General features: G+C 31.0%; 1 protein-coding gene across 1 annotated transcript; it reads right to left on the bottom strand.

Moving 5' to 3' along the window:
- Nucleotides 1-1,529: 1,529 nt before the first annotated feature.
- Nucleotides 1,530-23,286, bottom strand: LOC113393062 (probable peptidoglycan muropeptide transporter SLC46). Its single transcript, XM_026629756.2, has 8 exons — nt 23,023-23,286; nt 7,741-8,618; nt 5,187-5,346; nt 4,206-4,307; nt 3,450-3,587; nt 3,088-3,171; nt 2,678-2,834; nt 1,530-2,161 (listed from the first exon to the last, which is right to left on the bottom strand). Exons 2-8 carry the CDS (start codon nt 8,599-8,601, stop codon nt 1,906-1,908), a joined length of 1,758 nt encoding a protein of 585 aa, XP_026485541.1. The 5' UTR covers nt 8,602-8,618; nt 23,023-23,286; the 3' UTR covers nt 1,530-1,905.
- Nucleotides 23,287-24,054: the final 768 nt, after the last annotated feature.

Here is a 24,054-nt window from a genome sequence, read left to right as displayed (position 1 = left end):
GAAGTTTTAACAATTCCTTACATTAGCCATGCTCCACCAACCTTGGGATCTAAGATGCCATTTCACTTGTGACTGTAGTTACACTAGCTCACTCACCCTTCCAACCACAACAATACTATACTGTTTGGCGGTTTAGTGGGTGGTTTCAAACTACCCAAACGAGCTTGCGCAAAGGCAGGGGAACAAGTACATACATGTAAGATATTTCAAAAATTTTGTATTTCCTCAAAATTACTTCGAATAATTAAATATTTGGAACATTTACCTAAGGCAATATATTTCAATTTCGTTTCATATCAAAAAAACAAAAAAAAAAACCATTAAAAACAAATCATTTATTTGAACTTAAGTTAGACGCCTATATTTAAAATGGTCATTTTATAAGTACTTAAATTGTAACAACATTTGAATAATCCATTACTAGACTATCTATAAACTTACATATTTTATAATAAAAATATCAAATAATTAATATCTTAAGTACCTAAATTTAAATATATTTAAAATATGTTTACATAATTAGAATCACAGAAGTACCTAATATATAAAAAATGTATTATACAATAATATATAAATAATTTCATTGAATAAAATTATTGATTCCCATCACAGTCATAAATGAATTACAGTACCTAATAACTATATCTTCAATATAATACATATTTTAGCTTCCATAGAATTATCACAGACCTATTTTTGATTATTTCTCTTAAATAAAATTATTGCAGAAAATAATTCTAAAACGTCAAAAAAAATAACTACTGAATAAGTAATTTCATTATAGTGCCAAAACATAAATGGTCGACGATAACCTTAAAAATTAACTTTTTAATTATAATTTACCATAATAGATATATAGTTTTATTAACTGTTTATTGTGTATTGCATTAATATAGATACTTTTTTAAAGTTGCGACCACAAAAATAAATACAATTAGGTGGGTATATTACATAAGTAATTTGTTTTGTCTCTCAATTACTGCTACTTTTATTAGTCATAATAAAATTATAAATGGAAAAGATTGTTATGTAACTTGGTTATTATTTTTGTTATTATTATTTTTTCAGTAGAGATATGACCCATATTTTCCTACGAAGATTTTTCATTACTATCATGCACACACTTGAAAAAATATATAATGTTCGTAAGGTTTTGTAAAATATGAGCTACTTTAGATGAATATTATTGCACCGGAAAGTAAGAGAATGGAATGGAGAAATGGTACAATATAGGAATAATTAATAAATAAGGAATATCCTTCATTCTTATGCAAGGATTGGTAGTGTTTTGCAAAACAGCCTCCATTTTTCTTAACTTTTCAACTGGATCGGTCGTGTTTGACAAACCACAATGTCATCATCCGATTAACTTTAGCATTTGAATTGTTTTACAAAACCGCACCATAATTAGGCTACAGGCTCGAAGAACTTCAAACTCAAGCAACGGTTTCTCTTTATAATTAAAACAATGATGATAAATGATAATCTCACCGTTAGCTTACACCTGATAAGACTCATTGCTCTTTTTTTCAACTTTGTTAGCTAGCCTAAATCAGTTTGTTTTATATTTTAAGAGCCTCTTGTCACTTTAATAACTAATATTAATAGTCAAAAGCGGGTTATTCTAAAATGAAATTAAGCAATTGCCTTCTATTATCAGTCACGAGGACGAAATTCTTGAAACTATATCAATATTGTAACATATAGTTAGAATGGATGCTTAAGTTTTAATACTGTATACAGCAAAATGTACAATAATTTACATTTTAAAACTGTAAGCTTTGTTTAGTTCGGTACTGATAGTTTATGTTAAACTGCGCTATGAAGGCGATCAGGACCGCCAAGTCGCCATATTTACACGTTAACAGGTAGATAAATTCGGATTTGGTACAGTAAATTTATGTGCTACAATTTACTGGTACAAAGCATACTCTCTGTAAAGCCCATTTCAATTTGCGACTGACTAGTGTTAATGTCTTCATTTTCTGGTTCTTTCTTATCTGTGTCTTCTGTTTTAGAAGATATTTTATTTTTCTCTTCAGTTTCAAAAGCTTTATTTTCAATGCCAACCTTTTCGGACTTTTCGTCTGGGATTGGATTCTCTGTAGCCTTTTGTTGAGCGTTTGCATTACTATGCTTCTTATTTGCCATATACAACCATCTGGAATTATATTTAAAAGTAAAGTAAAGTAATATGTAGCATTTAAATGTCGCAGTACGTGGAACTTATTCCACCAATACGCGGAGTTCTTACGAAACGGTAACGGTAGCATGGAACCTACCAAGATGTGCTTGCTCATATCCCTACCACAGTAATATAATTTACATTATTAAAAATAAAATAATTGAGAGTTATATTTTTCATACAAGCTGAATTAGAATCACTTTCCCTTCACAAACGGATTTGAAGTCACTTTAGTTCATTTCCAATGACAATGTATTTTTATGTTAAGCAAATTAGTAAAGTTCAGTACACCAATGGCTATGTTAAAGTAAGGTATGTGCCGGAGGGCACTGTAATAATAATAAGTAGTTAAACGAGACAATAATTCTGTAGTCATAACAATATAATAATGACTTTATTGACTCTATCGATTTGTATTTTTGCATATTACAAAAGCTTGTTTTTCTTAAAATAATGGGTTTACACATTTAATTAAAAGAATATGATACTCACAAGAATATAAGTACAGCGGGCACAGTTAGCCCTCCACCGAGAAGGAAGAAGGCTCCAGGGAAGGTCTTCAAAGTCGCAGTATATACCGTGGTGTACATCGGAGCGTATACCAACGGCATCATCGCTTCTGCCACGCCGAAGAAAGAGTTCACCTTTCCTAAAAATAAGTAACAATTACGATATTTAATTTATATTTGACTTCATTAGTGAGTCTCCCATTTTGAGTTCACCAAATTTTGTTTCTGTTTCTAAAGTAATGTATCCAAAGTAAGTAAAGCAAAACGGTTAAAAGTAAATACATTTTCATTCTAACGACAATGTTGAAATTGTATCAAATTATGATGTTCTACTTATAAGATGGAATATTAGAGTATTATATTAGATTTAAGTTAATTAAAATTATTGCTCACCTAATTCGTCTTTCTCCACTAACTTCGAAACCATCGACCTCATTGCAATAAAGGAAGTGCCATTAAAAATTTCAATAAGTGGGGCTAAAAAGGCAAAGAATCAATGATTAGGTTACATCAAGTTTGAACACTAAGTATTTCAATCTTTAGGCTATTATCTGTTTAAGATAAGTATAAATAAGTATAAGTATAAATTTATAATACATTCACAATTTTTTAAATTTACTTTTCACCTTGACAGCATGGTTATTCGAAAAATGTTAGTTTAAGTAAACCGGTAGAAATTTATTTTTAAGCTGTTTTTTTTAATTTAAATACTTAAATAAAAAATTGCAAATAAAAATATATGAGAATTTTCCTACCTATATATATTTGCCAAGTCTTTGTTGAGAAGGCGTACATAAAACCAGATAATATCTTGCTCGTACAAGAGATCACTCCAATTATGGCGTCGTCAAATTTTAACAGATGGCTGAACACGCCGACGGAAAAAAGCGTCCCTGTGAAGTATGCAAACGTTCATTATATAAATACATTATTATCAAGTCATAGTAAGTTTAAGCATTCCTTTAACGTAAAATATTAAAACAATTTCAATTTAAAATAGAATTAATTCAATTATAAAATGTGACACGTCCACAATCATTGTTCGAATCGAATATTTAATCGAACAACTTTTAAATCATCGTATTTAAATTCAAAAACTATCGACCGCCCCGGCTTTACACGGGTACAGCTTATTAGTATATATAGTATGATATAAATAATGTATAATACTGACAAATTTTACCGCTTTATGATATTAGTACAGATAAGAAAGGTACAACATTTTCATTTCGATGAAGATATACCTATGTATGATGAAAATGGGGATAATGGCTAAAATCGTAATAATCTTAGTGTAAATAAAAATACAATATCGTTACGATGCGATACAATCTCTATTCATTATTTATTATTATATCATTATATGACTTAGGTCATTCGAAAACATAATAACAATAATACTTTGTTATAAGTATCGCAGGTTGGAGGTTACGCAATACAATGTACACTGAAGAGTCGACAAGGAGGCTTTGTTAGAATCTCAATAGGCATATTATCGTCATATTACGTACCCACTAGAGAAGTGCACATAGCATAAGTAGAAAACATGCTAAAATCCACTTCGTTCCAGTTGAATCGGTATCTTGTGAACAAGTACATCACAGATATCTCCCCTGAAATGTTTAAACACATATTATAATACAGCTACTCAGTTTTAATACCTAAACTTATATATTAAATCAATTAAAGTTTATTAAAATATTTTGATCTTAATCAAATAGATCAAAAATTATTTTTAGATCTTTGATAGAAAAGTGCACAATGCACTATAAGAAAATAACCTAAATATAATATGTATATACAATCGTACTCGAGCTAAGGAACTATTCGATCCAATTTATCTACAGTAATTGAAATATTAATTATCAAGACATTTTTTTTTTCAGTCATGGATTTTTTTCACCTTTTCAAATATAGCAAAGCGTACGTGAATGACGCAATTTGCGGGTATCAATAGCAGGAAATTGTGGACAGTCGAGAGTCGCGTTACGTTGCAAAATACGTTCAATTGATATTACAAGGATAATATTTTATCAAATGGATAGGCGAGACTTTTGACTTTTAAACAGATAGACGATACTTTTTACTTTTAAAGAATACTACTTTAATCTACTTATTATAATTAAAGCGTATCTGTATACGATTTAAAACAATATGTTAATAATAAAGTAATACAGTATGAAGTATATTTGAGTATTCACGTACGAATTTTATGGATCATAATTGTTGACATACAAGCCCACAAAACAATTACATACGGTACAAAAATGGTAGTCAGTTATTATTCATAGACCTTTCCATACCTTTAGAATATAACAATCTAAATTTAAGCACCTCAAATGTATCTCATAGTAGATTAATTAATTTATATCAATTTGAATGCATTAAATGCGCTTTCCAAATATTTAGACCTATTTATTTACACCTATTTTCGGCAAAATCAGATCCAAACTATCAGGGTTACTCCATTAAGCCAATCATTTGCAACTTACCGTATATTGGTCCAATTACAACACACAAGACAACCACAAGCATAATAACTCTTAATCTCCTATTGTTTGGACCACGTTTGAAGGCGACCATCAGAGTATCTTTCACGTAACGCGTGTCGAAGAAATCTCGCGTCCATTCACAACAATTATTGGTCTTTTTCTAAAAAAAAAAACATTCAATATTTAAAAAAATGTTGTTACCAATTTTTAAGTTTACAGTTTGTAAAATCATTACAAGATAATATTATGACAGTAATTTATTTTAACGGAATCTTTATTAAAACTAGTGATACGGACACAGCTGAACAATATATTTCGAAATAAATAATTATAAATAGTTAAATATGTATTTCTCATCTTCATACGGATACAATAACAGCCCATAAAACATTTGTTTTGAAATACAAATATATAGAAATCTTGGTTTTTTTTTGGCCAGGAACCTTCTCTGTCAAACTGACGGAAAACATTCTACCAGCGTCTAATTATTGTATCAGTATTTTTCCGTAAATCCCTTAATGCCTGTTTCTGTTTGTATATTAAGGCCCGTTCAGACAAGGTTTTTTTTTTTGTCATTGGTTGGCGGACGAGCATATAGGCCACCTGATGGTAAGCGGTCACCATCGCCTATAGACAAAGGCGCGTGTAAGAAGTATTAACCATTCCTTTCATCACCTATGGCGCATAGGCCACCAACAGGCATAACCAACTTTGGGAACTAAGATGTTATGTCCCTTGTGCCTGTAATTACACTGGCTCACTCGCCTTTCTAACCGGAACACAACAATACAGAGTACTGTTATTTTGCGGTAGAATACCTGATGAGTGGGTGGTACCTACCCAGACGGGCTTGCACAAAGCCTTACCACCAAGTAGGTTCGGTTGGTTTGGTTGTTATGGAGCATCAAAGACAGTTACACCAAATACAGTTTACAACTAAATAGTTCAATAAATTGTGATTTTTACAATTTATCAGATAAATTTAAAAGTATCAGATAACTTTTTAATCTTACTAAAGTCATTTTATAACTCTCAGTGTACTGCAGATGCAGTTACATTAAAATTTAATTGAAATAAATTCTCATAAAACAATCGACTAAAGGATATTACTGCAATTATGTCTATTCGAGATCCTCTTGAGGTGATAAGTGGTTACATTAGATAAGTATCAGTGACCTTATTCTATTGTTTTTCTTAGAATGTCGAGCTCAGAAAAAATACTAATTAATAGCCTTAAGTAGCTTTTACAAATATAAAAAAAAAACAATACGTTTCTCATGATATCCGTACAAAACTATATAGGTACACTTAGTTAGTTAATAGAAGTCTTTATCGTGCTAGAGCTCAATTTAAGCAATATAATCTAGTACGAGTATTTTCTTAAAATACCCTTCTTACTTATTCTGTATTGTATCGTTAAGATCTTAAGCTCTTCACCATTTTATATTTAATAAATAAATATAAATATTGGACAACATCACATACATTACTCTGATCCCAATGTAAGTAGCTAAAGCACTTCTGTAATGGAAAATCAGAAGTAACGACGGTACCACAAACACCTAAATCCAAGACAATATAGAAAATTGATGAACTTTTTCTACATCGACTCGGCCGGGAATCGAACCCGAGACCTCGGAGTGGCGTACCCATGAAAACCGATGTACACACTACTCGACCACGGAGGTCGTTGTCCCATAAAAAAGGTAGAAAACATTTAAAATGTCAGAACCATTGAACCAAATGATTAATTATCTAGTATACTACCACTATTGGTAAATAATACATTCCGGGAGCATATCATTTACCAACTGTCCTTCCTTTCAAGCGAGATTGACACCGAAGTGGGTCAAGTTGACGGACTTTTTCTATTGTTACGCTCGATGATCTGATTTAGTCATTGAACTCGTAGCCTATTATGTAACCGAAGATGCAACGCCAATTATTCATGGCCGTATCTTTTTCCTATTTAACTTCTTGCATTTTTTTACATTTTTTTTTCAAAACAAATTCTAATACGATGTGCCAGCGCTGGTTTTTTATTAATATATTCAGTTCATTTACGTTTCGTAAAACAGAAAACCACTTTCTAATTTCCCTACATTTTCTTTTCTTCTGCCATAAATACTTCTAACTACATAGTTGCTGTAATTAGTGAAAGTTGGAACGATTTATTACGTAAGCGAAATATTACCCAGCAAAACGATACAAGTGATATATATTCATATTAATATTCAACGATTTCTAGTAAGATATATCGATATGCATTTAATGTTAATGTAAATTATTATAAATAAACGCTACATTTTCAAGTAAGTACCTAATATTTTTAAAGAATTGTATTATAAAATAAGGATTTTAAAAATTGATTCATGAAGTGTAAACATATTTTAAATTCAATTCATTCAGGCGAAAGAAACACAAATCTATTACAAATAATTAAAAAAAAAATTACTTTAATACTTTAAACGTAGTTGATGTTTTTTTTTTTTAATATAAAACTATACAATACGAGTTTTACTTTATTTTATACTAGTCCATAAAATATACATACCACATTAAGATCGGTTCTTTTGACTTCCACGATTCTATAGTAGCCATATAAGAAACTCAGCACGTAAATAGTGGCACTTAAGGAGAATACACCATATAGACCAATTTTTCGAACCAATATTCCACTAAGAGCTGCACCCAATGGCACTCCCACAGAATAGAATAGATTAACAATTCCAATCCGCAACGTTCTTTGTTCCTCCGTCGTAACATCCGCTATGTAGCTAAATACGCCCATGAACATAGTAAACCAGCCTCCAGTTAAGGCTGGGAATATCGCTTCTGTTACAGCAGCAACCTCAACCGGTAATTGGTGAAAAAAATATGTATTAATAATAAGACCTATGCTAGTTAAGAATTCTCCAACAATAGGCAAAAGCATACAAAACTTTCTTTGCCCAACTCTATCACTATAGGCTCCGAGGAATATTAATATTCCACAGGGTAAAAATGATTGTAATACTGTTTTCCATCCAGCTACAGAAGCTACTAGCGTTTGGACTGCTTCTTCTTCAAATGTATAGTTGGCAGTTTGTCTTTTAGTCAAAGCATCACATATGTGATGATCGAAGCCCAAATTAACTCTACAAGCTTTATCCAAATATAAATTCTGCGTAGCCAACGCTGAAAGAACAGATGGCATAACGTAGCAAGCCAAAATTGGTTCCACTGTTATGAGAGACATCATAAGTTTTGCTTTTTGAAATATATTTAGTTCTTTTAAATTTTCAGTGTCTATATCATCCTTTTTCACTTTATTTTTTTCTTTACTTTTTATAAAACTTTTTTTGCCGCTGATTTTGTTTTGTTTTTCTGTGACATAATTGTTCCCATTTTCGACATTTTTCTCATCAGCCATCATGACTGTGATTTACAAATCTGTAACAAATAAAGAACAATTAGTAGTATACCTAAAAGTTATCCTTAATTATTGTCCTAAAATTTCGTTACACTAGACTTATGTTATATTTCAGAGGGGACAAAAAGTTAATGTGTGCATAGCTACTTCTAATGCCTCGATGATCACAAAAATTTGTACCTTTAATTGATTAATGCACTAATGTAGCTAATGCCGGACGTGGTAATCATCTCATGATTATAGCATACTTATTTATCGTTTGAACATTGGCCAGAATTAGCTTAACCTAGTCGCAATGGTTTTTATTATGCTTCAGTACCATAATACCACACTAGCCAGGTATGTATTGTGTATGTAGTTATTTTTAGTTAAAGCAATGTATAATTTCGTCGAAGGTATTGTAAATATTAAATACAAGTAGACATGATACGGATGTTTTGAGAAAACAATGATAAAACGCTGACGTTCAATTCAACGGAATTTAATTTAATGGTTCAGTAAATACAGCGGTCTAAAAAATTGTGAATACATTTCCGTTTGTATAACATTTGTTTATGGACAATTTAATTGATACGAGAAGAACAAAATAGAACTTTTAATTTATTTTCCATTTAACTATAAGCAATTATTCCACCCTAGTTGTTTCCACCCTAAATATAAAAATGAAATCAATACAACTTGGTATTGGTAGTTTTGGCGACCATGAAGTAAAGGTACATTCTGTTTAATATTCTGTATACCTTTCCAAAAAGAAACGTTGCAGAAGTGTTGCTGATAATTCATAAGATAGCGCAACCTTTCTTAACTTACACGAAATTGATGCTTACATCGGGCAATGTTACAATTCACCAAGTAAATCCATTTGAACCTGCTGTTCTATACAGCCTAAGTATCCATACCTACATTTAAATTAAACGTAGGTAAATATATGATGGAACAATAAGATAAATCGACTATGCTATTGCAGTTGAATTAAATAAATCACCAATAACATTAATGTCTTTTATTTTTCCAAGTGAGATGTTTTTTTCACATATGAATTATCTACTAGCTGTATTAGTTTTGTAACGGAATATTGTTACAAAATTACAATTAGGATTTCATAAAAATCTACACTGCTTGCTGAATTCTAGATGAATACATTTTTGATGAACTTTTTCAAGGCCAGCTCTAAATGTTAAAATAAAAATATATTTGGATAATATCAATAAATTAGTCAATGTTTAATTCTCTTGTATCTGACACTAGCTTCTATAAAAGACAGTTTTCTTTTTGTTTTCGTATGGAAGTTACATTAGACGTGCAAGCCCAATTTATAAATTTGCTGACTTTAACATCATATGATATCTACCCAAGCTACTATTTCTATTCGGTACGATGGGAATCGGTGTAAAGAAAATGTTAATAGTTTTTGAGTGTTACCCTTTCTGGTTTTTTGACTTTTGTACATAAAATTACAAGCTTTCGTTTACAAATTTAAAATTAAATTCTTCGTATTTCAGATATTACAGATACTATAGATAATTTCAAAAAAATCTAGGGAGCCCATTGGGTCTTGTTAGACACCACCTAACAAGGACTTCTAGATTTATCAACGTCAGGTCAAAATCGATAGCACACGAAACCCTCTAATAGTCTTGGAACACTTTCCGATAAATAATCAATCTTTTCACCAAGCAACAAACCTGTGCCTTGAGATTCCACTGTGGTAAAGAGGTGGAACCTTTAGAATCATCAATCGTCTAAATGTATATAAAGCAAAAACATTTCTAAGAGATATAACACCCTGTCTTATTTTCTCCACTGATGTAACAAAGATTAATTTCCCGCCTATATAATTGAAATATGGATTTAATACCGTACTGCTCCAAGCATTTTTACCATTACCTTTCGCAGTCATGAGCAATATTAAATTACATTTTTATACAATTACTTAAATAATTTACATAAAGCAAAATATACGTATCATTCGATATGAATATATATATTATCTTATATACGGATGTAGAGATATTGTACAGTGAACCTTGAGGACATCTCCACAATGCGCGCCAACAAAAACTATAATATGACAAACTGAAATGGCCTCGTTCGGCCGATTCCGTGTTCCTTATCAAGGTCAATTCGGAAAAGAGAATCTGTCAAATGTAACATAATGTGCTTAACGTTTATTCTGGCTATGTTACAAGGAGCAATTTAAATTATATAAAGTCGTATTTAAATGCGATACTAAAGTTAAACGTGATCCGCATGTAAGTTATAAGATACATATATTACAAAATCCTCGTTGAGTTTTTTTTAATGGTCCATGATTGTTTGATAGATACATTCCCCGTATGCTTAAACTGAAACTTAAATGACAAAATAGAACATTTTTTCTTACCTCTTCATACCGCTCAGCCGATTTACATGAAATCTCGGGGAACGACATATGCTATTTTTTTAAATTCATCATCATATGAGAGGAGTTAAACCAAACCCATGGTTTTTGTGCGATAAGTAAAGTTTTATAAATTTCGCGGTCATAAAGCCGCATAATTAATAATAATGTCGAGTATTCTGGTATATATTCTGGTATGGAAGTTCAGATCAATATGAATCGATTTTGTTAAGGGCCTATGGCCCCACGCTTTGACTGAACGTTTGCCTTGTGCTCATAAGTCGTCTAATGAGAACGAGAACAAGTCATACACGGTGACACCTTTAAATAGACATACATTATTATTATTTAATGCTCTTTTAACTCTACTTTGATTAATTTCAATTTGGCTTTGCCTGAGGAATCAAAAAAAATTTTGCAATGTAGTCTAGGTGGTTTCTCTAATATCAAATCAAAATATTTTTATTCAAATATAAATCTTAGATTCGATGGCTGGCGATAAATATGGCGCAATCATTTTTATTTATATAAAAAATCATTACGGGCGTCTTAAAAGGGTTCACGACAGGGACAAATTGGAATTAACTGGTTCATGATTGATCGTTTTTGAAATACATTTATTTAAATCAATTAGAGTATTTTTATATGTCGAGCCCTGTGCCGAGTTTTCGGATATATTTTAAAAAATTAAGCACATTTATTTCCCATTAACTTAAATTATAATCTTAAAGTCCTATATAACAGAATTAACAAAATTATTACAAAATGATAGGGTTCTATTCTTATTGCTAAAAAGATTAATTATATTTAAGAAATCTAGAGATATCTCCTTATAGTATGCTTGTTTCCAACCAAGTTTTTATACATCGTAACGTAGAAAAAAAAGTCGACATCGCCGCGTCTTTTTTGATTTTATTATTTAGACAATGGAAGTTAATAATTTATTAAATTTTCATAAATTGTCTATTACCAGTCGGGTTATAACTCCTCTAAACATCCTCTCGGACCGCACCTTTCTTGGTCATTAAAGACAATTATTCAAAAACATATTTGACAATAATTTTTAATGACTCAATGTTCGCCAAGACATATTTAAGTCCTTAAAATTGACCTTAATCCATACTAATAACGCGGTTCGTCTGGTCTACGTTTTCTCAATTAACTTGCAATTTCTTATGTCAATGTCGTTGGGAAGCCAATTTGAAAGGATCTGCATTCAGTATGACTGTTTAAAAAAAATAACTTAACGTACTTTCATTTCATAAGATATTTGTCAAAGCTTCATTTACGAGTTACTTCTGTTCTTAATATTATGAATGGTAAACGTTGTTTCTTTTTATTTTATAAGAATCTGGTGATCCAGTAGGTTACGTGACGAAATGGTTGTTCATGTGCCATCGTGTTAACTATTGTGTACTAGCATATGAATCGTATTGGATATCTTTTCACAGATTTATAATAACATATTAATTAGTATTAGATTTATATTTTATATAAATATACATATATTATCTGTGTATTTATGCATCTGTCATCTCAAGTGACACACATCGTGAAAGCGCGGGAAAAGAGAAAAATATAAAATGGACGCGCGGTAAAGACGGTGTATGTGCACAGCGAGCTGATATTTAATTATAATATTTATCTAATTGGTAAATAGACCTTACATGTGAACATTACAGAGTTGTAATGTCAACCGGATATTAGGTAGCAGGATATACAATAAAATTAATACTCAAGTATTCCACCAATATCAGGCAGTGGACATATATATACCTGCAGCTGAAAATGTTGACATTTTATTCATTTTCTTAATAGGAGCAGTTTTCGTGTGTCGTTTATCAAAGAGAAATAGATTTTATTAAAAGAATTAAAATATACCTACAAGGAAAGTTTGTAAGAACACGACTACATTATAAAAAAAAACATGAAAATCAAAACTCAATTGGAGAAGCCTTTTCATTTGAATTGGGCTGTAATACTAATTTCTGGTAGACAAACACGTTGCAGTTTTATATTAGTCATAAATACAATAATCTACCATTCTCCGTCGATAGCTGTCACAAAGCAATGACAATGCCCTTATCGTTTGTCCAAACAGAAACCTAATTATAGCCTACCTGCATAACCTTTAGTTAATTTAAATGAACTTTGAAAAAAAACACTGAAAAGAGAACGCAAATGCTGCATAGGGCAATCCATTCACTTGAACGTCTGAAGTATCAAGAATTGCTGTGGCCTTGTCACCGTTATTTGATTACTGTAACAAAACTATAAATTATAGTAATACTATATATCAAAGTTCGTATTTTATGTATTACATTTATTAAATAATACACAATCGTTGCGCAAATGTACAAATATTATTTCTTCGTTATTTTAGAGGCTAGCTTAACGGATCCGGTGGCTCAAATATTGCCATATATACTCGTATATATAATCTCGGTAGCAGCCCAGAGTGTCCCAAGCGCGTCAAGTTAGGATTTTATAAATGTTACATATCCATGCTTCGGAAAGCACGAAAAGTTGCTGTTCCTGTACCTTATCTGTCTTCCGTGTTGCATAAAAAGTAAGCACCTGCGATTGCGTAGGTATAAGGTATACTTGTAGGTATACTTTAATATCTCTTGGCCAACTCACTATTCAATCTATAAGATTTGTCGCCACGGCCGAATTTCCTCAAGCGGATATTAGACATTTATTATAACGCTAACGTTACTGACTGACTGAAAAAAAAAACTTTAAAGCACACATTTTGAAACACATGGAATAGTTATTAAATTTATTATAACTAATATAATACTACACAAAATGAAATGTGTTTTAAAAATCGATTATAAATAAAGTTAAAGTTCACGAACAAAATAATACCTCGTGACAAAGCTGAAATTATAAATTATATTTTGCAATGGTTCAGTTCAACTCTGGCATTTAAAGAAGATGAAAAAGATGATTACCTATGCATACATTTTCGATCAACCGCAGTCATTGTGTCTTATCCAAAACAACCAATAGAATTAAATAGAATCGTTGAACGATTCACAGGAAATTCGCGGTGTGTATTGGTGTGTACTGTGTGTTCTATAAAAACTTTAGTTCCAGGTTTTATAAAATAATATACTTGTACACACAATAATCATTATTTATTTATCAACTTTTATACCTAAAGCGACAAAAAAGTATACAATAACAATTTTAGTATCATGACGGAGAAACGAGTTATTCCAAAAAAAAATAAATATCCTCTTCAAGATGGCGGAAAAAACTCGTAGGAAATCTTGGTCAACAATTTAAAGTTAAACTTTTCAATGACAATATCTAAAAATTTGCCTTTGTTTTTAACTTGCATTTTAAAATGTGTATAATGACTGGAATAAGGAGTTTGCAACGTATTTAGTAGGAATACCATATTTAAGTATTGTTTACACCATATAATACATAATAACGAGTGCTTCTAGATTATTTATCTGATCATTGATTAATTGAACGCAACATTTATATGTATGAACAACTATGTCGTGATCATGAATGAAAAAATCCAAAAGGTCGTATAATAAAATAAGATGCTGTAATGTGATATTTACATCCTATTGATAGCAATAGGTATTGTAGTAGTTTATAGTTAATAAAGGAGTGTAATCCTGGAATTGAATGTTCTCCAGTGTCGTCTTCTTTGAAAAAAAATAATTCTATTGTATAGTGCAATGAACTATTTAAAATGTTCACTATTATTATAAACAGGTCGAACTATTTAAATGGACACTTTAAATATTTACGAAGTTTTTATAATAATTCTGACGCATGTCTGACGCAAGATATATTTATAATACTTGTTATTTCCATTACAACGAATTAATTCTTATATACTAATATATATTCTAATATAAATCAAATATTATCATGCTAATAATGTACCTTGCCGTTAGTTTTGGTGACTTCAAGGAATAGGCATTTTGAAGAAAAACGCGTTTCAACAACTAAGATTCGTCTTTGCTTTACATCAAGCATGTGTGTCGTCAAGCTCATGCCTATTGTCATTAAAAAAAACATATCAGCTACTTTTTTATCCATACAGTACCTACATCTTCCGTATGTTGTCAGGCAAAAAACAGAAGACATCATTTAAAACTTTAGGTCTTTATTTTAGACATGCAAATCGATATTGCCATATCTTAAATAACTGTTGTTTTAGACACATAAATCCATTTATTTGCTAATACAAATTTTAATATATAAAACATACAATGCTTGTGGTCAAGCATATTTGTTCAGGTTGTGTTAACTTATTAATTGACTACGTCACATATTCAAAGTAATAAACATGACTTACCAACGAACACGTATGTGCAAAGTTTTTGTTAAGGTTTTTTTAGTATATCATTTTAATATATTACTTAACTTATAACAAATTATTGTCAGGATTTTCCCATACGAAACAAAAATATAAGTGATAAGACTACAACAAAAATCATCCATTAAATTAAGTTGGCACATTTGTTTCTTACGAATTCACGTTCAGATCGTCTAGTATCCATGTATAGGGAACTGCAGTGGTATTCTGTAAGAACTCTTTTTTTTTCCTCATTCGTTACATCTTACGTGTGAAATACGATGATTTACGTTAATGTTGATTATCACTTTTTCAAAATTCACTGATCACTCGCTGTCGTGATCTTACTCGACAAGGTCATCATTTCTACAGTTTTACTCAAAATCGGTGTCGTTGTAATTAATACATATATGTTTTTAAATACCTATACAAATTGCGATATAAAACAATGAAAAAAAATAATTATATTTAATGCAAATCTATATACAATCATTACAAGAATTTTACAGTTGCAATGTGTGCCCGAAAATGAGACTAATATGAATCATTCAACATATCCTTTCATGATCTTATTTTGATTATACATAATTATATTATTTAAGAAAAGAATTTCTTTACTTTTGTTTGTATGTTTTAATACATATGTGTATGAATTGATTATCGTTTCTTGGAATCGTAATATTATATTTTTCAGACATTTTTTCTTATGTAATGAACTCAAATCAGATTTACAGAAATATTTTTCGCATCTCCAACTGCCAATTAAAATGTCTCGAATGGTCTGCCATTGATAACTGCATTATTTTTCGAACCGGAGGTAGCTTCACATTCAGCACTGTAATATGACATGACATGCTTCAAAAGTACTTTCATGAGCTTACTTGTATAAAGAATATTTTGATTTTGCCTCTATGTAATAGTCGATAATTTTCGAATTAAATTATAATTGAAATTATCCAATTATCTTATAGAACTTAAAAAAATATACATACAAACATTAAACAAATATCTCACATAATATTAGATTTAAAGTTTATTGACCTTTAAAAGGTCGATCGACTACAAATATGATTATAACATCAATGGAAATAGTTTTTTTTTCACCAACAAGTGTCGTAGCTCGTGTTTGTGTATGTAGTTTTTATTAGACTAGTACGCGATATATGTATAACCGTGGCCGATAAACCTGGCCACCGCTACTGCACACATAACAATACAACAAATGGTTCTATGTGTGAGTAAAGTTAATGAGCACATACAGTACTTATACTTAATACATTTGCAATATCACGAACATATCAGCTTATATACTTGTCAGAATATATTATAATACTGACAAATAAATGCCTGTCTCAACGCTACAACCTAAACATTTCGAATAGCGGAACATATTAACTACTTTCGAACTCAGACAAATCCTAATATAAGTTATTCCTTGATATGGTTGACTCTGACTCGATCAAGGTGTGACTTAATGCTACACATCGAAAAAAATTGTTTAAATTGAATAAATCAATTTTGAAGTCATGCGAACCGTAAGCAATGTATAGATTGAAATTTTCTACACTAACCTACATCTTATTTCTTATTAAATACTAATCGTTTAATTAGAGCCGAAATGGCCCAGTGGTTAGAACGCGTGCATCTTAACCGATGATTTCGGGTTCAAACCCAAGCAGGCACCACTGAATTTTCATGTGCTTAATTTGTGTTTATAATTCATCTCGTGCTCGGCGGTGAAGGAAAACATCGTGAGGTAACCTGCATGTGTCTAATTTCAACGAAATTCCGCCACATGTGTATTCCACCAACACGCATTGGAGCAGCGTGGTGGAATATGCTCCAAACCTTCTCCTCAAGGGAGGCCATAGCCCAGCAGTGGGAAATATACAGGCTGCTAATGTAAATCGTTTAATTGTGAATATCATAAAAACTATATTTTTACATACTTGGCGCTTGCTATCTATTCGGAAGAATGCTGGTAGCGTTTAATGGGAACGTAGAAATTGCCACACCTAAGTCAAAGCCCTTTCACAAATGTGTTACGCCGTATGTTTTCCTTTTCATCTGCATTTTTAAAATGTTCACGTACCTACTTATTGCTAATGTATCAATTTGCATATGTATTTCATTAAAATCATAATTATTTATCATAACAACATAACAAGTGTAAATTTATTTTCCTTTAATATTATTTAAATGTACTTATAATTAAAATACAATATTTACGCGTGTAGAACGTTTCTATTTCGTAGAGCTAAACAACTTTATAATTTATTATAATTTGCATGGTAACTATCGAGTTGAAATGGAAATATACAATTTTTATGATTTCATCATCATTATTTATTCTGTACAAAAAATATATTTTAATAACACTCTCGGACTTCCCCGTTCCTTGTGTTCTAATGTTAATTCAATGAGTTTTCACGCATGACGTGCTAACTTTTCGCAAGTGCAAATAAAAAAAGCCGTGTTTTCGTAGTATTCGGGAAACAAACTAACCTTTTTCAAATAATATTTTTGCAAAAAGGCTCCATTTATTTTATTTATCTCCAATTTGGCCTTGGAAACTAAACTGTAGAATACCTACTTCAACCACACAAGAAGTTTAAAACGGAAAAAGTGTGCGAGTGCTCATAGTCTAACGGAACGGCAATTCGATACACTAGTGTAGTATTATTACTAAGGAAAACTAAGAAAACAAAAAAATTAAGAAAACGTACGTTAATCAAAAACTTTTCCAAAATAAAAATAACAATGTATAATTTTCAATTTGAACGTCTAATTCGGATAGAATTACCACGATTCTCGAATGGTAAAACAATATTATATTTCCTAAGCTCCTAACACCTCCCAGTTAGGAGTCATTATTTGTTCCTCAGAATAAAACTGCAGAAACTATCGGCATTGTTTATTGATGCAAATTCGGAGAAACTCGGTATAAAATTTTTGGTTGTCTATAAATGTATAAATGTAGATAATAGAGATACAACAGGCTATCTTAGGTCGAGTGCAAAAGCTATCTTCGTCTACCTCCATTGAGCTTTTACTGTGTTTATTTCCTTTATAGAACCTATATAATGCTGCGATCACAACATCACCTCAATCGAACTAAGAGAACGCTGCCCGTGGACTTTAACTTTATGAAATGTATTTATATATTGCTGGTTGGTGGAATTTTGGTTAACCTTTGGTTAACGCTTCAGATGCCGAGACTCTCAAGGTCATTTCGGCTCTAGAAAAGAACCGTATACATTTGCAATAATAAATTTGACAAATGAACAAATAATACTGCAAATCTGTTATTGTAATTAATTATTAGATAATGGATTGGTGTAAATATCAGGAGTATTTGTTTTTGAACATGAATATTAGATAAAAATGTTACCCTACCGAATATCTTATTAGATTTTAATAAGCACTTTATATTTACTAGTTTATAAAGCATGTAATTGTATGTAACTGTTAATTGTAACTACGATCCAACGACTATGCAATACATAAATTGTTAATTGTTAATATACTTTATTGTACACCACAAACAATAATCAAAAAAAAAATGAAATGATATCTTTTTCCGTCTCGCATTTTTAAATTTGGACCGATAATTATTGTTTTAATTTTGACAAATAACCAGTGTTTATTCGTTTTTATAAATCAGAAGAAAAAAATAGATTTTAATTGATACTTTTTTTTTAAATAAATTTTTCAAGTTGCATTTTTGACTTATTTTGAAAAAATCTAAAAAAGGTGATAACTCAAAAATGATTCACTTTTGCATTATGCATATGGGAGTTAAAATTATCGCAAATAGTCACCCCTATCACCTCCTAACGGGAATACGTCGAATTACCAATAACCCTGTATATACACACTTATTAAGGTTAATATTTTAAGAATACCAAAAGTAATTTAAGAAGAGACAAGCTATAAAGCGTAGTCTTTCAATATGAATTTATATGATAATGTTGATGTTATATATATGAGCCGAGATGGCCCAATCCTTAGCTCGAGTGCATCTTAACCGATGATTGCGGGTTCAAACCCAGACAAGCACCACTGAATTTTTATGTTCTTAATTTGTGTTTATAATTCATCTCGTTCTCGACGGTGAAGTAAAACATCGTGAGGAAACCTGCATATGTCTAATTTCAACGAAATTCTGGCACATGTGTACCAACGCGCATTGGAGCAGCGTGGTGGAATATGTTCCAAACCTTCTCCTGCAAAGGGAGAGGAGGCCTTAGCCCAGCGATGGGAAATTTAAAGGCTGTTAATGTATGTATGTATGTGGATGTTATATTAATAAAAAAAAAATTGATATATGTAAATTAATTTAATAAACATTTAGTAATATTAATTATAAATTAAAAAAATAAAATGAGAGTTAACCTCATTTTATTTTTAGTGTTGTTGTGATCCGGTTTGAAAGGTGAATGAGCTAGTGTACTTACACTTACAGGCACAAGGGACATAACATATTAATATGTGTTTTCTTCTAAATATATTTATAATAATATGTTTAATCAGCTACATGAAGCCTATTAGTTTTAGTTCATTAAACTATTTGTTTCAATTTCTACAGGCATGTTAATTGGAATCAATTATATTTGAACAGATTTTAGCCACTCACTCGTACATACTTAAGTTCAATATTTAATACACACACACCAATATCATACACGAACAAGCACATACAAGCAAAAGAGATAAAAAAAGTAAATGAAATCTGTATCAGTCTTCGAGCCATCATAAAACCCTACATTTATTCTTTGTTACATTATGACAAGCTTACAATTATATGATTACAAAGTGTAGTGCAATTATATTATTTCTATGTGAAGTTGGGCAACAATGGAATGACGGGCTACATAGCGGACAAGGCCACGAGGAGACTATTAGGAGCAGATACCATCATCACTGTGGCGTTTCATTTAATCTTAAATTATCATTTTCCGTCATAACAAAATATTTATTGTAAGAATCGTCACACTATTTCAATTTAGGTAAAAAATAAACTATATAAATGAATGAAAAACGCTGTCATACGTTCAACAATTATTATTTTTGCGTTCCGGTTTGAAAGGTGAGTGAGCTACTATAATAACGAGTACAGGGATCATAACATCTTAGTTCCCAAGATTGTTCGAGCGTTGGTACGTTGTAAGGTATGATTAATATTTCTTACAGCGCTAATGTCTGGGGGTGGTGGTGAACACTTACCACCTGGTGGTCCTTTTCCATATACCTATTATATACAAATTACAGTTTACAGTAAAGCAACGTATAGGTAATTGTAGAGCTGTTTTTCAATATCAGTATGTCGAAATTATTTACGTTAACATGATTACATCTACATAGTTACACCAAATTGCGCTTTTCGCAAGTGCACCCGTTACCCCCATCGTTCTTTATCTAATGACGGAATTAAAGAAGCCGTAACGTCGGAAACGTGGCGAAGCTCTTCTTAGGATACGAAAGTGATCTCTCCCCCCCCCCCCCGCACTATTCCCTAGTGCGTTAGTGGATAAGAATAACGCGGTTCCCCGGCTTCTGAAGGTTTCCATTACATGATAAAAAAGTAATGTCTTCCAGCTAAAAGTCAGACAAACAGTCTAAAAAATACAGACGCTATCACTTCTTATTAACGTATGTACTGTTGTCAACAGTTACCACCGATCATCTCGTCATACCAAAACCCTGAGCAGCCATGACACCCTGATGACTGACTTCACTATGCTATCATTACTTAGAAGAAGTCTAAGGGTAAAGATCACGTGTGCTTTATTTTAGGCGAGGGTGGTACTCGTCTTATCTGACAATGAATCTCAGTAGTGACTTCTTCCTTACATTCCTGCTGCGCTATCTGTATCCACCAGTGAATGCGATTTATCTCATAAAATCGGTCATGAAGATTTAAGAATATATATTTTTTTGCGATAGCCAAAAACAATCCATATACAAATTGCCCCTTTAACTTGGTAACCAGTGGAATCAAATTTAGACAAATATTTGTAACAATTATTTGTTGCAGCTTTCAATAGTTATATATGTTTATGTATATGTACATTATTCGTAAGCCTTTCGAAATAACATCTGCGTGCGATAAGGCGTACCAGAATTGGACTGACAGGACTCAGTATGAGAAATCGATTGGCACTTGTCTAATGTATGTATGACGACCTCCGAGGTCGAATAGTGTGTACACCGGTTTTCATGGGTACGCCACTCCGAGGTCCCGGGTTCGATTCCCGTCCGAGTCGATGTAGAAAAAGTACCGTCGTTACTTCTGATTTTCCATAACACAAGTGCTTTAGCTACTTACATTGGAATCAGAGTAATGTATGTGATGTTGACCAATATTTATTTATTTACATAAACCAACGACTTATAAAAACATCACCCAGTGCGGAAATGAGTCAGTACTTTATAGTGCTAGAATAAATATGAAAAGTCTAAGCGTAAATAATGCTTTTCCTATTATAATGGATGACTGAAAACTTGGGAAAATTAAAAATAAGTTTACTTATAAAAAATGTACACGTTACGACCGTCCGTTCATGGCTCGTTGCACGCAATTAATCTGACATTAAGCTTGTCTTGAGTTTATAATTCACAGCGAAAATGTTAAGGAATCAAACAATATTGCAAATACGAAGAATAGAATACGTACCTTTGACTTTACTCGTGCGCAAAAAAGAATTAAGATATATTCTTAATCATATTAAGTCAAAAGATAGATCTGTCGAAAATATTTAATATTTGTTTAAAATATTTTACATAAAAAGTAGTTTTTGCATAGGTCAGCGTTGTTAACATTAACCTTTAAATGTTTTTTGTTGCATTTTAATTTATGCAACAAAAGATTCTTAAGATTTCTTAAGATTTTTTTTTAAATTATGTAAATGAATATCTTACTGGAGTAAAGCAACATCTATATACTTTTTTTTCGACGTAATTTTTTTTTTTTTTGTTTAAATCATAAAATGATAAATTCAGAAACAAGTGATAAGTCATTCCAGTTTTACATATATATCTTACATTCTGGAGTTCGATTTTTTAAATTGGCACACTTTTATGTCAAATCTAACCAATATATGAAATAATAAACATCCAAATCGGTTGACAACCGGCGAATGTATCGAACGAGAACACGCAAATAAAGATCAGTTAAGAACTCCCTTCTTTTTTGAAGTCAACTGATAAATACATCTTAAATAGTCATAAAATAATACAATGTGGTTATGACAATAGCTGATATCCAAAAAGTATTTATTTATTTTTAAATATAAAAACAATCTTCGAAATCTTTCGAAAATAAATTTAGATTTCTTATTCAGAAGTTGTGAATAAAACTTTTTATGATTTCGATAACAATTTATATTCAATAAATTATATTATTTTATTTGATTGCTCCACTTTACAAATCGAATAATTAAAATTACCACAGGTTAACGCAGAATGTATTAAATCAATTTAAGAAAAGAAAAAGCGGCAAGAAATTGGCGTACAACAATCAATTGATATTTCTTGCAAATCAACTTATTTATATAACAAATTAAAGTAGGTTTGTGGTACAAAAACTGCAAATAAACTTTTACTTTCGCCGATCGTCAAATTTGAATTTAAATTCGTACAGTTGTATCAATGTAAACAAAGAAATTCGAATAATACTAAAGTTATTAAAATGTTTTACCATGTTTCAACTTACCTTTAAATTTTTAAATTCTATTCACAACCAAGTTTCATCACAAACACTAAATAAAAACCGAATTATTATTATATTTAATTTATTCGTCTTATTGTGTTTATTTTTTTTTTACCAGGGCTCGTTTTTATCTGTCACTAAAATAAAATTTGCATTCGAATTTCGATTTGCAAATCGCGCGCGGCGTCAGTTTCGCGGGTCGCGTCGCAGTGTGTGCGTTAGCTGCAAGTGGTAACCGTCGGATGATTGCAGTGGTTCTGACTGGCTCGTACTCTTAACTATTTCGACAGGTCGCCATTTAGCGGATGTCCATATTGATGTTCGTGTTGTCCATCACTGCTTTTGCATACGCAATGTTTGATTAGAATACTATGTGTTAAATTTTCAATATACTATGATGATATACATAGGTATATTTGGCAGGGTGGACATTATAATTATATTGGCTCTTTTTTGGCAACCTTGGCAAACTAACTTTCATATATCATGAAGATTATAATGATGTTTAGGTTCAGGCGATAAAATGTAAAATGAGGACAAACATACAAACTCACTTTCACATTTGCAATATACGTATGGATGTTATAGCTTATTTAAGTGGTCGAGAGTTCAAGTAAATAATTTTGAAGATTATTTTTAATCATTATATCTATTATAAATGCCGAAGTAAATCTATCTGTCTGTTTGTAATCACATCGCGAAAACCATTGAATAGATCAAAATGTAATTTGATAATGATATAGGCCTACCTAGATGACCTAGATAAATACAGGACGTAATTAACGGAAAAAAATTGACGTGGACCGAACCACGGGGAACAGCTAATGTTCTATATGGGTAATTAAAATAAATAAAATTTTTATACATTTTTGACATATAAACATTTTCCTTCTTAATGTTTTGTTTGATGATTATTTTTATATTGACTTTTAGAAGTATTTCTTTCCAAAAATTCAATATTATGACATGGCAACAAGCCTGGATGATAACATTGATTCTTAATGACAACAATTTTTTTTGTAAAGCTTTTATATT

The sequence above is a fragment of the Vanessa tameamea genome, chromosome 12, assembly GCF_037043105.1.
Source record: "Vanessa tameamea isolate UH-Manoa-2023 chromosome 12, ilVanTame1 primary haplotype, whole genome shotgun sequence".
In the NCBI taxonomy this organism is placed as follows: domain Eukaryota; kingdom Metazoa; phylum Arthropoda; class Insecta; order Lepidoptera; family Nymphalidae; genus Vanessa; species Vanessa tameamea.
The sequence above is the reverse complement of the archived record's forward strand: the minus strand, read 5'-3'. Positions and strand labels throughout refer to the sequence as shown.

What these genes read in the sequence shown, in the direction of transcription:
- LOC113393062 (XM_026629756.2), bottom strand. Translation starts at nt 8,601, where the DNA reads ATGATGGCTGATGAGAAAAATGTCGAAAATGGGAACAATTATGTCACA. An exon ending in AAAGAACCGATCTTAATGTG is followed by an intron (nt 5,347 to 7,740) that starts GTATGTATATTT and finishes TTTTTTTTTTAG; the next exon opens with AAAAAGACCAATAATTGTTG. An exon ending in TATGTGCACTTCTCTAGTGG is followed by an intron (nt 3,588 to 4,205) that starts GTACGTAATATG and finishes CATACTTCACAG; the next exon opens with GGACGCTTTTTTCCGTCGGC.